This window comes from Lolium perenne, chromosome 7 (genome assembly GCF_019359855.2).
Source record: "Lolium perenne isolate Kyuss_39 chromosome 7, Kyuss_2.0, whole genome shotgun sequence".
NCBI lineage: Eukaryota > Viridiplantae > Streptophyta > Magnoliopsida > Poales > Poaceae > Lolium > Lolium perenne.
Genome location: NC_067250.2, coordinates 166650781 through 166667682, shown reverse-complemented (window position 1 = coordinate 166667682; position 16902 = coordinate 166650781). Strand labels below are relative to the sequence as shown.

Sequence of the window (16902 nt, the reverse complement as noted above, 5' to 3'; positions counted from 1 at the left end):
CTTGATCAAGGCGTAAAATGGCAACGCCTTTTCTCCTAGCCTGTCGACGAATCTGCTTAAAGCTGCGACTCTCCCAGTTAACTCTTGTATCTCCTTTAACTTTGTTGACTTCCGCATTGTTACGATGGCCTGAATTTTCTCCGGATTAGCCTCGATTCCCCTTGCTGACACCAAAAACCCGAGAAGTTCTCCCGCAGGAACGCCGAAAGAACACTTCGTCGGATTCAATTTGAGGCAGAATTTGTCGAGGTTGTTAAAGGTTTCCTTGAGATCGTCGATCAATGTTGACCCTTTCTTTGTTGTTATGACGACATCGTCAATGTATACTTGAACGTTCTTGCCAATCTGTGTAGCAAGACACTTTTGTATCATCCGCTGATATGTTGCTCCCGCGTTTTTCAACCTGAAGGCATTGTTCGATAACAGAACACGCCATAGGGTGTTATGAAAGCTGTTTTGACCTCATCCTCTTCTTTCAGTCGAATCTGATTGTAACTAGAATATGCATCCAGGAAGGAAAGACGTTCACAACCTGTCGTGGAGTCGATAATTTGATCGATCCTCGGGAGGGGAAAGTGATCCTTTGGACAATATTTATTGAGACATGTGAAGTCGACGCACATGCGAATGACCTCCGTGTTTTTCTTCGGGACCAACACTGGGTTAGCTACCCACGTGGCTTCTGTATGTATCTCTTTGATAAATCCAGCTTCTCTGAGTCGATTAATCTCTGACAGCATAGCTTTGCGATTTGGTTCCGAGAAACGCCGCAAAGGTTGTCTGATTGGCCTGGCCAATGGATCCAAGTTAAGGGGGTGCTCGGCAAGTTCCCTGGGTACTCCTGGCATGTCTGCTGGACACCATGCGAAGATTTCCCAGCGCTCACGGAGGAACTCGACGAGCGCGCTTTCCTATGCAAGGTCCATGTTTGTGGCGATGGCTGTCGTTTGCTTGGGGTCTGTCGGGTGTATCTGCATTTCCTTTGAGTTCTTGGTGGTGTCAAAGGTTGGTTCCTTTAGTGGCCTCCCTCCATCTGGTAACACGTCGTAGTCAGTTGTTAGCTTTGACGCCAGATATTCTGCTTGCATCCCGAAAGTTTCTGACAGCCTATGAAAATCTTTATCGCACTTATCCGCCAATGCGAAGCTTCCTTTTACTGTGATCGGGCCCTTAGGTCCAGGGAGCCTCCACAACAAGTATGTGTAATGGGGTATCGCCATGAATCTGGCATGCGCGGGTCGTCCTAGCAGAGCATGATACTGTGATGGAAAATCCATGACTTCGAACTCCAGCTTCTCTCTTCAGTAATTTTCCCGGGTTCCGAACTGAACGTCGAGATTGATCTTTCCTAGTGGGTAACTTGGCTTATCAGGTGTGATACCATGGAACCATGTGTCGGTTGGTGTTAGATTCGCCAAGGATATGTTCATCTTCCTTAATGTATCTGCGTACATAAGGTTTAAGCTGCTACCTCCATCTATAAACACTCGTGAAACGTCGAATCCTGCAATGACCGCCGGCAAGATCAAAGCTGACTGCCCTGGTCGAGGAACTTGCTGCGGATGGTCCGCTATGGTAAAGCCGATGTCCTGTCCCGACCAATTCAAGTACTCAACTGTTGGACGAGGCATTTTCTCTGCCATAAAAACTTGCCGAGAAATTACTTTTTGAGCTCTATTGGACGACATGCCTTTCTGAATCATCGAGTCCTCTCCATTGGTGTTGATATAAGGACCATTCATTGGAGCTGCCGCTATTCGTAGCTGATGTCGATTTTAGTCCGTGATTGCAGGAGGAGGTGGCAGGTGAATCTCACTCCTTGGCCCCTGAGGGTTTCTGTTTGCTGCCTGTGCATTGGCATGCCCCGCGAATCTATTCAACGCCTGGAACGTTCGGCAGTCCTTCTGCAAATGCCCCGACTGCTTTTTCCCGTTGTTGTCGAGATAAAAGTGCATCTGGCATGGCCCGTTCATCATATCTTCGGGAGATCTGTACGGCCTCTGGAACCTTGGACCATTATTTTGCCTATTGGGATGTGGACTGTCCCTCTAGTCGTTGCGTTGTTCACCACTCTTTTGATAGTCATCTCGATTATTACTTCCACTATTTCCTCGGAAGCCAACTGATATTTGGCCGGGACCGTCATAGTCGGAATATTGGCGAGAGAATCATCGTCTATTTTGGATATTTCGGTTCCGATCCTCCTCAGGCGACCTATGCCGCTTATTGTGAACGGCATCTTCTCCATCCGCCCAGCGATTCGCTATTTCCATCAGTGCTGCTATGGTTTTTGGGTTAGTCCTTTCTAAGTCCTCGATGAAATCCTTTCTTCGGATCCTAGCGACAAAAGCATCTATCGCCCTCTCGTCAGATATGTTTTCTGTCGAGTTTTTGATGATGTTCCACCTTTGGATGTACAACCGCATCGACTCATCGTACTTCTGTCGACATGCTCTCAGTTGTTCTATTGATGCAGGTTTCTTGCATGTGGATAGGAAATTCTTCACGAACATGTCCTCGAAAGTCTCCCATCTGTCGATGGATCCAGGTGGTAGCTTTTTGATCCATGATCGCGCTGCACCACTCAAGTATACCTGAATGCTCTGCATAGCGGTTGCTTTGGTTCCACCCGTCAACTTTACTGTTTCCAAATAGTCGACTAGCCAATTCTTTGGATCTTGCAGGCCATCGAACTTCTTGTAATTGTCGGGTAATTTGAGACCAGATGGAACTCGCGTTTTGCGCACTCGTTGAGTGAAACAGGGGAGCCCGCACATCTCCTCCTCATTAACTTCTGGTGACTGCCGACGTTCTCTCCTTTCTTGACGCGCTCTATCGACCCGCGCCTGTGTCGTTGTATCTCTTGCCGATGTTCTTGGGGATCTTGTACCACCCCTGTAGGTCGCGGACTATTTTGTCTTGCAGCACCTTCGGGTGGTGTGCTTGTTCCCGCGAACGCTGTCCCCTTGACTCCGACTCCTGCCATAGCCATGTTATACAATGCCTCTCTTGGATCTCCTGGGGGTGGCATGTTCGCTAGTATGAAGGCATGTGTCGCCATATATCCAGCTTCCGGTGTTTTAGGAATGATGTTTCCTCTCGTGTCTATTGACATAAAAGACATGTCGAGGTTTTGATCAGATTCTCCCTCTCGGCTTCAGGTATGTTCTGCAGCCGCGATCTTCCCCTATTCCGAGCGTCTCTATGATTATCTCCCGAAGTTCCTGACTGCCGACTCAACTCAGCTCGTCGCCTGCTTAACGCGGAAGCGGCGACTTTCATTTTCTCGAGCTCGATTCTATGTTTTTCAAGTTCTCGGCCAGCACGGGCAAGTTTATATTGGTACGCTTGTAATTCTTCGGCTGTTGCCGTCGTACTCATCGGCTCTGTGCCGTTCATAGCTCTTGTTGCTCTGTCCCAAGCTTCTTGCGGTAGTTGCACCCTTAGTCGCGGTGCAGGCCTGACATACTTGGTGCCCAAACCTCACATGAGATCAACGGGATCGATGTATGGATTTCCCACATCATCGAAAGCCTCTGACATCTCCTCCTCTGGGCGACTTGCTTCTCCAATTACATAAACTTGATGATATTTTGAAGTTGTATCTTTGCTAGGGTTGGTGACACCGTCGTATAGATCGGTGAAGACCTCCCGAACAGAAGTAGATCTGTCGATGAAGTTGAAGTTGTCGACGCTGTCTGAGTCGCTGCTTATATTGGAGTCCGCAGACGACTCGAAGGACATGTCGCCGAAGATCTTGACGAGTTCATCACTTGATGTTGACTCGGCGAAGCGCGACGACGAGATTTCCTCGGCACCGATCTTGAATGATGTCGATGATGCCGAAAGAACGGAATCAGCCGCCGACGATCCCGGCGAAACCGGAACCTCGAGACGATGTGACACCTCTTTTCCGACGCGGAAGTGGAACCTCTCGAACGTCACCTCCATAGACTCCTCCAAATACGCACATGCATCCACACGGGAGGGGCGGGTGAGGAACAAAATCAACTAGATCAGTTTCGATCTGTTTACCTCTATCCATTGTGTTGCTTCCCACCGAAGATGTCGACGATGTTGAGCGTGCCATCGAGATCAGATCCTTGTCGCCTCTAATTCCCACAGACGGCGCCAATTGACAAGGTATCGACTTGTCAATGCCTACAAGTTGTAGACTAGGGTTTTGTTAGAAGTAGAGGGCAAGTAGATCTCGAGGGTTTCAGCCGGAAAAGTACTCGACTGCTATGAAAGACTAGGGTTGTGTTGACAATGATTCGATGCTTTCTTTGTCCCTCGACTCCCCCTTATATAGGAGGCGGAGCCGAGGGTTTCGTGATGTACAAGTTACAGAGTTCGGAGACTTTCTGAGTCCGTCCCGTAATAGTTACAAGTCGATATTCCTAATACAACTCTATCTTTCCAAACTATCTATTGACTGGACTTCTAGGCTTCATAAACTTCGGGTCATGGGCCTTCAGTAAACCCCGGGTACCTTCTTTGGCAGGCCCATTGGGGATGCCTATGTCAGTGGAAAACCCTGGATACCCGAGCCTCCATCCAGGAAAAGTTTTGTCACGGCCGCCATCGCATAACCCATCTCAGGGGTTCTGAAGCTGTTCCTGGCACCCTGCCAGAGGGGGAAATCACCGCCGGAGGCATCTACATTTCCATGCTCGCCTCCGAAGTGATGTGTGATAGTTCATCCCTGGACTATGGGTCCATAGCAGTAGCTAGATGGCTCTCTTCTCCAATTTGTGCTTCATGTATAGATCTTGTGAGTTGCCCTACATGATCAAGATCATCTTTATGTAATCCTACATGTTGTGTTTGCTGGGATCCGATGAATATTGTATACTATGTTGAGGTCGATTATATATGCATGTCATATGTTATTTGTGGTCTTGCATGCTCTCCGTTGCTAGTAGATACTCTGGCCAAGTAGATGTTTGTGACTCCAAGAGGGGGTATTTATGCTCGATATTAGGTTCCTGCCTCTAGTTTTCTGGGAGAGTGACAATAACTTCTAAGATTGTAGATGTGTTGTTGCTACTAGGGAGAAAAAAATTATCCGAGGGTAATTCTATTGTTTACTTTACACACATTGCTTAATGCGATAATTTGTTGCTTGCAACTTAGTACTGAAAGGGTTCGGACGATAATAGGAAGGTGGATTATTAGTCATATACGCAGTTGGATTACGGTCTATGTATTATATTGTAATACCCAATCAAATCTCATAGTAATTAACTTGTCATGTATGGTCGATATTCTGTCAATTGCCCAGCTGTAATTTGTTCACTCAATATGCTATTTATCTTTATGGAGAGACATCTCTAGTGAACTGTGGACCCCGATCCGTTTCCTTTATACTGGTAAATTCAACCACTGCAATCCTGCTCTTTTACTTACTGCAATTCACGTTCTCTTTAATTACTGCAAACATCTCTTTCCACTCGATACGTCTAATCCTTTGTGTTCAGTAAATCGGTGAGATTGACAACCTCACTGTAAGTTGGGGCAAAATACTTTGGTTGTGTTGTGTGCAGGTTCCACGTTGTTGCTGACGTCGGTAGTGCGCCCTGCCACTAGTCAGCTAGCAACACGTTCAGAAGTCACTCCTTTTTCCTACTGGTCGATTAAATCTTGGTTTCGTACTGAGGGAAAACTTGCTGATGTGCTCATCACACCTTCCTGTTGGAGTTTCCCAACCGCTTTCACAACAATGCTCAGCAAGATTGTCTGGTGCCATCACCGGAGCACCATCGGTGCGCGCACTCGGATGGCACCGCCTCGATACTGATCAGATCCAGCGAGAAGGACCTCTGATTGGGACTAATCGAAGATGCTCGCGATTCTTTGAATCGGGATCCGTTGATGATGTGAGAACGGAACAGAAAAAGTAGAAAGAGCGAGAGAGACACCAAAGAGAAACAACAAAGTGCAACATTTTAGAGGACGAGCTACATGTAGTTCGTTTTCTTGGAAAATTTGAATATCATATTTTGAAGTTTCAAAAAAAGTCGAAAATAAATGTGCATTTAGTTGGTGATATATATCGCAAGTCTGTAAAATTTCAGTACGAAATACTCGTTGTGATCTTTAAAAATGACAAAAAAATGCAGATCTGGGAATAGCGAACATTACACATTTTCAAAATCCTCAAAATTGTCACAATTTGTTATTTTTGCGTAGCCCACACTACAATTAGTTTTGGATTGAAACTTTCCACCATTGTGAATCCATAATTACCTACAGCCCCAGATTTTTTTCAGTTTTTTGAAATGTGGAAATACCGATTTTGATTTTATTTGTAAAACGACCTATGTGTAATCTGACTATCTGAGCTACAAAGTGAGTTTTCGGAGTGCCGTTTTGGAGGCCGACTTACATGTAGCTCATTATTTTTGAACATCAAAATTTATAATTCAAGGTTTAAAAAAAAATCCGAAACAAAATTTTAGAGGTAACCAATGATGAATGCTAGAATGGTGTAAAATCTCAACATAAACTGGTTTGTATTCTAAGCTACATGAAATTCACAAAATTTGAGAAATTTATGGTATTGACATGTGCACTATTCACTATAAACTTGGCATGATTTGTTATTTTTGTGTAGCCTAGAATATGAAGCAGTTTGTATTAAGAATTTACACATTTATAGTATACAACATTAGCTATCTCCAGAATTTTGTTTCGAATTTTTTAAAACTTTAAAACATGAGTTGTGAGTGTTTGTAGAAAAAGAGTTACGTGTAGCTCACCTTCTTTTTGAAGTTTTCTCAGGTGGCGACCTACACCTCCACCTGAGGGCATCTCTAACGGGGCGATGCATTTTAGACACAATTTATATCTGTTTGCTCGGGCACGGCCACAAAAAATGTCCACATGTCCGCATGCGTCTGCCCCTTCTTCAGTGGCATAGACGCATTTTTTACCGCAAGAATCTGCATGCATTGATTAGAAGGAAAGAGAGAGAGAAAGATTCTATTTATGTGGACATGAGTGGTCAGCACATGGATCTACCCTGCATTAAAGGGGGAGAGAGAGCACTGCATGCATGCCACACGGACGCCGTCCGCGCACATGCATTTTTGATACATATTTGGTCCACGTTTACGTTAGAATGGACGTCGCGGTCATTTTACATCTAGCCGCTGGAGCGTGCTTTTTATCCGCGCAGACGCAAACAGTTTTTTGTCAGTTACCTTCGAGATGCCCTAAGCCAACGCCGCAGACGACGCGGCCGCGCTGCTGAACAGCTGCAGTTTCCTCAGCACCGACTGATGGCTCTCTTCCTCTGCTTCAGGCTTCGACTCGATAGCAACAACTTGCTCTAAAACTGCTCCTGGATTTGGTTAAAAGTACTCTAGCTTTCTTCCCTTCTTACCGCTACTCCTGCTCTCTCGTGCGTGATACTGCTTGTGTAACGTGAGCAGTTGTCTTCTGTCGTTTGTTAGTGCACTTGCTGTTCGGATTTCTTGAGTTGGTTGTCAACTCACAGTAGTTTCATCAGATTTTGTTACTAACTAGCTAGCTGCACTTGTTTGTCATCGTAAATTTTGTTTCAATTTTTTTTTCTATAATAAGTGTGGATTCAAAAATGTTCAATTGTTCGTATCCCTGCACTAGTGGTACAAATACTATTTTCTGTTTGTAAACAACGATACCTTTTTACAGCAAATCGACCAGGTGTTTTCTTGGATTGTTCTCTGAGTCTTTTAAATGAATAAACATTCTCTGAGAATAAAATGTTTCATATGCCAATTAACATTGATTATGATCCATTGTTTTGCTTCTTCTTCGTAAAGAAGAGAATTGAAAGTGTTTTATGGGGGCTCCGCATCTAATTGTTTTAGGTGTTCAATCTAATGATTAAAAGCACCGTGAATTCGTCGATCACACTGAGATCAAGCGGAAGCATGGGCTATGTTCCAAAAAAAAGGAATTCACTGATTAAGAACGATGTAGCTAAGGTTATAATTTACAATGTTCAAGCTGACTGCACGGATCTCAAAGTTAAAATTTGCAATTGGGATAAGCTAGGACGTCCACATGCCATATGGACAACATTTTCCTGTCGTGAGGGCATCTCCCACGGGGCGCACACTGATGGTGAGCGACCGTTTGCCTCTGCGTGGTCGGAAAATGCGTCTGGGTTCTGCTCCAGCGGGGCAACGCATAGTGATCGAGCCATTCGCAGCGATGCAAACCTGACCCAAATATGCGTCTCTGTGGACGCTGCGCGAACGCGCAAAGTGTCCGCTCGCGTCTGGCAGACGTTTCGTCGGGCCCGTCTGGCAGTGACCAAGGCTCGATGCGTCTTCTCAGGCGCGCCAGTACTGGCGCCGAGACATCGTTTCGGCAGTCTGCGACCATGTTAATGGCGATGCCTCGCGTGTCGCACGGCCGTCGCCTACCTATGCGCACGAAGTAATGGCGATGCCACGCGTGTCGCGGCAGTCGCCTGCCTTCAGCCTATATACGGGCATCTCATCTCCTCCCACACAAAACCCTAGACGCCGCACAACCTCCACTGTAGCGCCGCCGCTACACAACCACCACCTTTGCCGTGAGCAGCGCCGGCCGCGGCTAGGCTACCGCGCCTCCACCTCCGACTCCACCTCCCCCGGTCTTGAGCTCCGACGAGGAGTTCGAGGACGACGACAGCACCGACGACCTCCTCGACCCGGTCAGGGACGCGAAGTTCCTGGCTGACGCGGAGAAAGAAGCATAGGATCGAGGAGCGAGCAGCCCACGCGGCGTTCGACGCCGAGATAGAACGCCGCAGAGGACGACTCCTCCGACTTCTCATGGTCATCTGATGACCCTGATGCGCCTACCCTGGAGGAGAAGACGGCGGGGCAGAGGGCCTTGGTCGACTCCTTCGAGACGCTCAAGTAGGCCGAGGATGCCGCGAACGAGACGCTGCGGCGGTGCCTGCTAGAGAACGCGGCGGCGCACCGAGCTCTAGCGGCCGCATGGCTGGCGGCGGAGAAGCAGACGAGGGAGGGATGCAACGACGGGGCCGGGCCGTCGGGCAGCAAGTAGTATAGGCTTATACCAACTATTGTTTGTATAATTTGTAGTACATTATGCTTTTTAAATATTATTGCGAAACAAAAAATGGGTCACCCACTGGATGCACACCTAGACGCAAACAACGCACGGTCAACATATAAATGGACGAACGCGTTCACTTTTGGGCGTCCGATATGCGCCGCCCCGTTAGAGATGCCTAGACAAACCCCGCCAATAGCAGATGTGAGCACATCGCGCTGAATTCTTTAAGGTAGCTGAGTCCCCAACAAAACGCATCCTCGTAACTGCTCCGTGAAAAATGATCAAGAAAAAAAAGAGCCAGGAGGAGGTGACACATCTGCCCCAACTATTCCGGCAAGCCGCCGGTCCCTGCCTCCTCCGTCCGCCGTTCTGGTGACGGGAGGGGGTGGGGACCCCAAGCTTTGCTCCGGTCTGTAGTTAGGGTTGGCCTAGTTTTTCTTTGAGATGCTCTTCCATGGAGGAGTTGGCGACTGTGTTGAAATAATTTTCCCTAATTTTTCTCCATCTCGACGTTTCTCCTACCAATAACGTCGAGGGGCTGGTGGCCCTGTTGTCTCGTCGGTCTCTTGATCCGGTGAGATTCGTGTCTGGTGGTTGGCGCTCAGCACTCTCGCAGGTGGCGGTCGCGTCGGCTGTTGTAGGTTTGTTTGGTGTCTTGCAGTTGGGTCCGTGGATGACGAAAGGTGGCGACGTTCCTCTTCTCCGACTACGTTGGATGAAGTTGACGGTGTCGGGATCTGGTGACCACGGGGGAGATCCCTAGCAGACGTGCCATAAAGTCTCGGTCTCGTCGCTTACAACGGTCCGATTCATCGGCTTAGAAAGCATCCTTGTGCTCTCCTAGATCAGCAGCGGCGGCGGAGGACGACAATTCGGCAAGGCACAAATTTCTCCAAGGGTGAAATTTTAGTTTTACTTCTTGTCTTTTTCGTTGTGCAAGTTTGCTTGGCAAAGCATGTTTGTCCATATGACCATATATGTAATCTCCAGATTGTGATTGTCTAATGAAATATATGGTTACTTCAAAAAAAACAGTTCCTCATCAAAGCAAAATGGATTTTTAGTAGTGAAACTTTCAACACCTTAAAAATATGTAAAAATTCAAACCGTAGCAACGCACAGGCATATTTCCTAGTCTTTAGTAAAGTACAAACCAACAACTGATTAGCTTGATGGACTATCGAATTAATTTGGTAGATTATACAAACCAACTAGCCAAATTACACTTTCAACACATACGACAACGGACACATGAAGCCAGGTTCTCTCGCATCATATTTATTCAGTGTTTTCACTCAAGCACCAACAGAAATAACCTGCATGAACTTTGGGAACTATAGCAAATATTCAGTGTTTCCACTAAAACACCAACAGAAACAACCTGCATGAACTTCAGGAACTATAGCAAATAGATCGTCTTGGCCTCTTCACCTATGACTCAGGGCACAATACTTGGGACATTATTTCTTGCTACGCAGCTTAGCTCCAAGGGCCCTCTCAAGCTTCCCGATGATCTGATTGTTCGGAATCGCCTTGCCTGACTCGTACTCCTGGATCACCTGTGGCTTCTCATTGATCATCTGTTGCAACACATCATACTCTAGGTTAGATGGAGGTAATAGTGCACACTAGATAAGAACGTGACACATCTGCCCAAGAAGGATTCAATTCTACAAGGTGACAAGCAGTTTTCTTCTCAAGAAGAATGTGATTCTACAAGGTGACAAGTAGCTTTCTTCTAATGAAGATGCAATTCTACAGATTCTAAAATATTCATTTTTTACTAGGTACCTGAGCAAGTTGTGCCTGGGTCATCTTCTTATCCAGCCTTGCTTGCATGAGGTTTTTCTTCAGGTCACTTGAAACACGCTCATCTAGCATCACAAGCAAGCACAAGGTATTAGCATGCTACTAAACAAGAAAAAAATTGCAACAGTTGTGATTTGATGTTATTGTTGTTGTTGTTGGTGGTGGTGGTTCCCAAGGTTAAGTCAGGCAGATAGTTTGTTATAAAATAATTGTCTAGACACCAGTTCTACTTGCTTTGCAGTTCAATATCTAGCCAACTAGGCCAACTCATAGGCAACCAAAATTCAAGAGCAAGTTTAAGTATTGCCAAATTTCGGCACACATAAGAACAGTCTCAGTTGAGAATGAGCCAAACCAGACAGAGGTAAAAGCAGATTCCATGGGGGAACCTGAACTTACCTGGCAGCAGCAAACCGAAAAATAAAAAAACAAGGTAGTAACATTTCTATTTACAACAGGAAGAATTTCTTCTCAGATGGGACTTTCTGATCAATAGGTGATGATGGAGACTTTATCGACGCCGTGGGTAACGTTTGTCGTTTGAAAATAAAAATTAATGGTGAAAAACTCACTGGCCTTCTAAATAAGGTAAAATTAAACATATCCTCCCAAATGCAACAAACCCAGAGTAATTATGCCTTGTTCAGGCCAACCATCAACTAGAGGTGCTCATACAAACAAATAAGAGCAATCTTAAACCCCAGAAGTGCACTTGTGAAGTGAGGGATGTATTGAACATTATATAATATGTTTCAGTAAATATTCAACAACCTACGAACAACAAACACTATCATTTGCTTAAATTCACACAACATAGGTCACAAGCGCCATTTGTTATCAGAATACATAGAGATGCAATATCAAAAACAAATGTCACGCAAAAAAGTGTGATAATACAATAGAAGAACATTCCTAAACTGAAGCGAGATTTCCATGATCTTTTTAATGGGGAAAACAGCCAGAAATGACAATTGCAAGGGCTTGGCAACAAGGGGTATTCTGGAATAGTTAAAAGACTATCAATCACCAGCATCAGAATAAAGTCAGGAAGTGATGGTTTTTTCAGCAACAGACTCACAAATCCTAGAACATGATTTCAACTCTTCACTAAGCATAGGTACCAACTTGGTATACATCGGTGTACTCCAGGGATGGCCTCTGGTCCACTATTTCAACACCACCACATCGGCCCATCCAGCCAGAGCAGACTCACGCTGCCTGGGCTCCTCCAGTGCGCCGCCCCATGCCTCCCAGGTTGCTCCAGTGGCACCCACCCCCTCGAATCGGCCACAGAATCCACCAACGAATTGACCGCAGAATCCAGCACAGAATCGACCGCGGAATCGACCACCGCGCCACCCAACCCCTCGAATCGACCACCACGCACCGCGACATAGTCTCCTCCGACACAGGCTGCCAGGCGAGGGGGGGGATGGCTGGAGCGGGGCGGGGGCGGTGGCCGTCGATGACCTTGATGCAGTCGTGCATGGTGGGGATCCCACAGCCGAGGGCCACCACAGCACCGAGTCAGACAAAACTTTGATGACTCGTGCGTGGTGCTGCGAGCCCCGCACTGAACTACCGTCGCGGCTCCGCATCGGCCGGCCAGCATATTGAGGTCTAGGGGATCGCGCGACGATGAAAGGCCCCGGCGTCCGCGCGGTAGACGAATGGGAGCGTGCAGGGGAGGTGGGATTAACGGCGACCGGAGCGGTGGAGATGAGGGGGACAAGCGGCAGAAGCGAGGCTGCTGGCGGCCATGCAGTGGGAAATTGGGGATGCGGGCGTAGCGGGGATTTAGTCCAGGCGTGGAAAAGAATTCTGGCAAAAGAGAGGTGACTGCGGGCGCGAGAGGTGGCACTGTGGTGGGATTTTTTTCTATTTTTCTTTTTGACATCTGGCACGATAGGTGGCACCGTGGTGGGATTATTTTCTATTTTTCTTTTTGCCATCCGGGGGTGGTGGGTTTGGGTCAGGTTGGGAGGGAAAAAAACAGGCAGCTAATGGCGTTAAGTCAGATGTGCGGTGGAAATTCTCTATAGGGCTGATCCAATGGTTGGATGGGTGTGCATAGCTAGCCATGTAGTAGCCCACTATTTTGCATATATAAAATTCATATTAACGAGAAAGGATATATCAGTCTGCTTAATGTTCCCATGAAGCTGCTACCATTCTGGCACATAACATCCAAAACTAATGCCATCCGATCATGCACTGCAGTACCACAGAGAAGTTCACTAAACTAAACAAAATAAGCTAGAAGTAGAATATGTGCAAGATATAACTGCTTATCTGCAAGATACATCCATGATCGGTATCATTGAGAAGTCCATCATGTGCAATCTTGTGTATGGCACTAGGGCCCATGTTTTTAGCAAAAAAAAAACAGCCCCCACCTAACACGGCAACACCACAAGCGCACCTTCCTCTGCTCCTGTACGCTGCTTCCAGTTCGCCTGCTCTCTCCCTCTCCCACCCCCCCCCCCCCCCCCCCCCCGCGCTCTCTCTCTCTCTCTGTCTCTCTCTCTCCCTCTCTGATTTGACTAGGTTTAGCGATTAGACCCAAATAGAGAAGGAATCGGGCTGAGGTGGTGGAGCACAGGAGGAACAGCAGCACGGCACCGAGGCCGGCAGCTGTCCAGGGAGTCGCCGCATCCCGTGGGGCACGGGCATGGCTGCTGCATCGCATCCGCACGGGCACAGGTTGGCTGCGGACGGAGCGCCCCAGCGGCTACTGCCGGCGACTAGGAGTCTAGGACCAAATCAATCCCTTCTCTTCTGCCAAGGTAATCTTCTTTCTTTCCCCAAATTCTTAGTTAGTAATTTATAGCATATATTGTTCTTTGTTCCAGTAGTGCTTCGTTCACTGAATTGGGGATTTATTCAATTTTGCAAATTGCAACAGCCAACAGTAATGGGAAAGGCCACTCAGAGAAGAATAGATTTTGTCTTCAAAAGAAAAATGAAGATCCTTTGGCAGCAGCAAATGATTTTTTTCCTTTGCTTCAATTGGAACAGCAGCAACAGAACAATGAAAGAGGGATTTGGGACAAGTGAACCAATCACTTTTCGAGGAATTGAGTACTTGCAGCGAGACCCTGGACTGCGGCCTCAGATTTGGCAATATCCACCGGAGCAAAGAGATTCGGTGAGGAGAGCATATTTGATGTTAGGCCCTATGCAGCCCCATCTACAGAAATATAAACTTTCAGGTGAACAAAGGGCATCAACACCGCTTCCAATATAACTGGTTTGGTCTATTTCCATCATGGATCTCCCTCTCCCTTCCCCTCCCCATCCCCCTCCCCCCCTCCCTCTCCCTCCCTCTCCCTCTCTGATTTGACTAGGTTTAGCGATTAGACCCAAGTAGAGAAGGAATCGGGGTGAGGTGGTGGAGCAGAGGAGGAACAGCAGCACGGCGCCGACGCTGGCAGCTGTCCAGGGAGTCGCCGCATCCCGTGGGGCTCGGGCATGGCTGCTGCATCGCATCCGCACGGGCACAGGCTGGCTGCGGACGGAGCGCCCTAGCGGCTACTGCCGGCGACTAGGAGTCTAGGACCGAATCAATCCCTTCTCTTCTGCCAAGGTAATCTTCTTTCTTTCCCCAAATTCTTAGTTAGTAATTGATAGCATATATTGTTCTTTGTTCCAGTAGTGCTCCGTTCACTGAATTGGGGATTTATTCAATTTTGCAAATTGCAATAGCCAACAGTAATGGGAAAGGCCACTCAGAGAAGAATAGATTTTGTCTTCAAAAGAAAAAGGGATGAGACAAGTGAAAATGAAGATCCTTTGGCAGCAGCAAATGATTTTTTTTTCCTTTGCTTCAATTGGAACAGCAGCAACAGAACAATGAAAGAGGGATTTGGGACAAGTGAACCAATCACTTTTCGAGAAATTGAGTACTTGCAGCGAGACCCTGGACTGCGGCCTCAGATTTGGCAATATCCACCGGAGCAAAGAGATTCGGTGAGGAGAGCATATTTGATGTTAGGCCCTATGCAGCCCCATCTACAGAAATATAAACTTTCAGGTGAACAAAGGGCATCAACGCCGCTTCCAATATAACTGGTTTGGTCTATTTCCATCATGGTTGGAGTACTCAGAGGATAAACAATGTGCCTATTGTCTATTTTGCTTCGTGTCTGGCAGCAAGGAGAGTACAAGAGGTGGTTCTCATGTTTTCACGGTAGATGGATTTGACAAATGGAAGAGGGTCAATAATGGAAAACATTGTGCATTCTTGACTCACATAGGTTCCAGGCCATGCTCGCCACACAACGTGCATTTTCTAGTTTAAAGATTATTAAAACAAGGTTGCGCAATGATGGAAGATGACAATCTGGCCAACAACATGTTAGTTCACATAGAGGATGCTATTCTAGAGGAATACAAGTATGATGATGTCATTTTTTTATTTTAAAAAGCATCAAGGATCGGGCAGCTGACTTGCAGTATGTATCTCCATGCCTAAAGACATCTACTGTCTAGTTTATTTTTGTGTAGCTTCTTTTGCTGTATAGTAGTTAATAGTATTACATATATGGATGCATCTCCTAATTTTGTAAGCACTGTGAACAAAATGCTTTGATCAATGACTGATTTCTAATGATCTGGTGTGTTTTGAGAACATTTTTTTTCAAGTTTCTTTAAGCCGGCCCGCCCAATAAAACTTTTCAAGCTCCGCCACTGGTGTATGGTATACAGTATAAACAGACAGTGATATAAATGTACTGAATATCGATTAAGAGCCTAAGAGGTCATTAGAGAATCAGGACAGCGAGCGGCTTCAGACTCCAATCCATAGAGGGAACCATTTTTCCGGAACAACTCAAGTAGGCATCAAATTTATATTCGGCAGCACATCATTCACGATGGAGGATGAAACAGATAGTGCGAGGTTAATGACTGCTCACGGGCAAGGTTCTCGGTGTCCTCGTCGAGCCGCTTGGTGTTGAGGGATGTGCCACTGGATGCCGCCTTGTTCGTTCCAGCGTTGTCTGCAAGCAGAAGAGATTGTCAGCCATGGATGAATAGTAAGATCCAAGAAAGTGAAATCCGTCGAAACCATGGTAGTCTACACTACAAAATTGTTCGAAGGAAGAACGAATAGTAAGCAAATCATCACCTGATATAATAAATACCTAAAACGCATGATAAGCAAACCGATAAAATACACAAATCTGACTCCAACGCTAGGTCAAATTCAAACAAGGCATAAACAGTAAGAAATCTACAGAAGTAACGAAGGACAAAGGTAAAACCTCCGCATCCGATTAATCGAACATCACCACGGCGACCAGTATCGGTCAAATCAGGACGAATCGCAAGAAAAGAATGAATTGAAAAACCTGACGCGACGTGATTCAAGGAAAAGAAGGGGGTAAACCAAAAGGGAGGACACCTACACTTTTTAGTGGTATCGATCTCGGCGCCAGAGCGGCGGGCGGCGTTGACTGCCTTCTCGTCCTTGTTGGCGGCGGCGTTCGGCGCCTTCTTGCGCACCACAACCGGCTCCCAGTCCTGCCTGATCGGACCAATCCCAGCCATCTCTCCCTGACTCTGGACCTCACACGACAACCTTCCTCACGCAGCTTCTCGATTTCCCAAACGCAAACTATGCAAGGGGATAGTGGAGGCGGAAGGCAGAGGGGGAGGAAGAAGATAGAGATGGAGGAGAGATGAACACAATAGGGCTCGAGTCGCAATTGACGGCTACGGGGATATTTTGTAGTTATCCAGGTAATGACAGGTGGGACTACAAGCTTTTGTTGTGGGACCCAGCTGGCAGTGTAAGTTTCGGGAAGATTCCTTTTCTTTTCGTGCCATGGCTGGATTCAAGCGGCGTTCCGTTTGGGCAAGCACATCATCTCGTCCCCAATATCGTCCCCAAATGACGGCGGATAAATATTTGGAGGACGTGTTTTCTTTGTACCGCATTTGGAGACATCGCTATGTAGCCACGTCTTCCAAACGCACTCCCTTAATAAATAAATAAAAATGCATGAAAATAAAGATTTCATTTAAATTTGA

The 16902-nt window shown here is 46.7% G+C and overlaps 1 protein-coding gene across 1 annotated transcript; it reads right to left on the bottom strand.

Moving 5' to 3' along the window:
* Nucleotides 1-10197: 10197 nt before the first annotated feature.
* Nucleotides 10198-16563, bottom strand: LOC127301001 (multiprotein-bridging factor 1a). Its single transcript, XM_051331203.2, has 4 exons — nucleotides 16278-16563; nucleotides 15786-15869; nucleotides 10852-10934; nucleotides 10198-10640 (listed from the first exon to the last, which is right to left on the bottom strand). The coding sequence occupies exons 1-4, from the start codon at nucleotides 16417-16419 to the stop codon at nucleotides 10521-10523; spliced, it is 429 nt and encodes a 142-aa protein (XP_051187163.1). The 5' UTR covers nucleotides 16420-16563; the 3' UTR covers nucleotides 10198-10520.
* Nucleotides 16564-16902: the final 339 nt, after the last annotated feature.

Bases quoted from the DNA above. Each gene is read 5' to 3' on its own strand.
- LOC127301001 (XM_051331203.2), bottom strand. From the start codon at position 16,419: ATGGCTGGGATTGGTCCGATCAGGCAGGACTGGGAGCCGGTTGTGGTG. The intron at 15,870-16,277 runs GTAGGTGTCCTC...TTCTGCTTGCAG, and splicing joins GATCGATACCACTAAAAAGT to ACAACGCTGGAACGAACAAG. The intron at 10,935-15,785 runs GTGAGCAGTCAT...TTGTGATGCTAG, and splicing joins GGACACCGAGAACCTTGCCC to ATGAGCGTGTTTCAAGTGAC.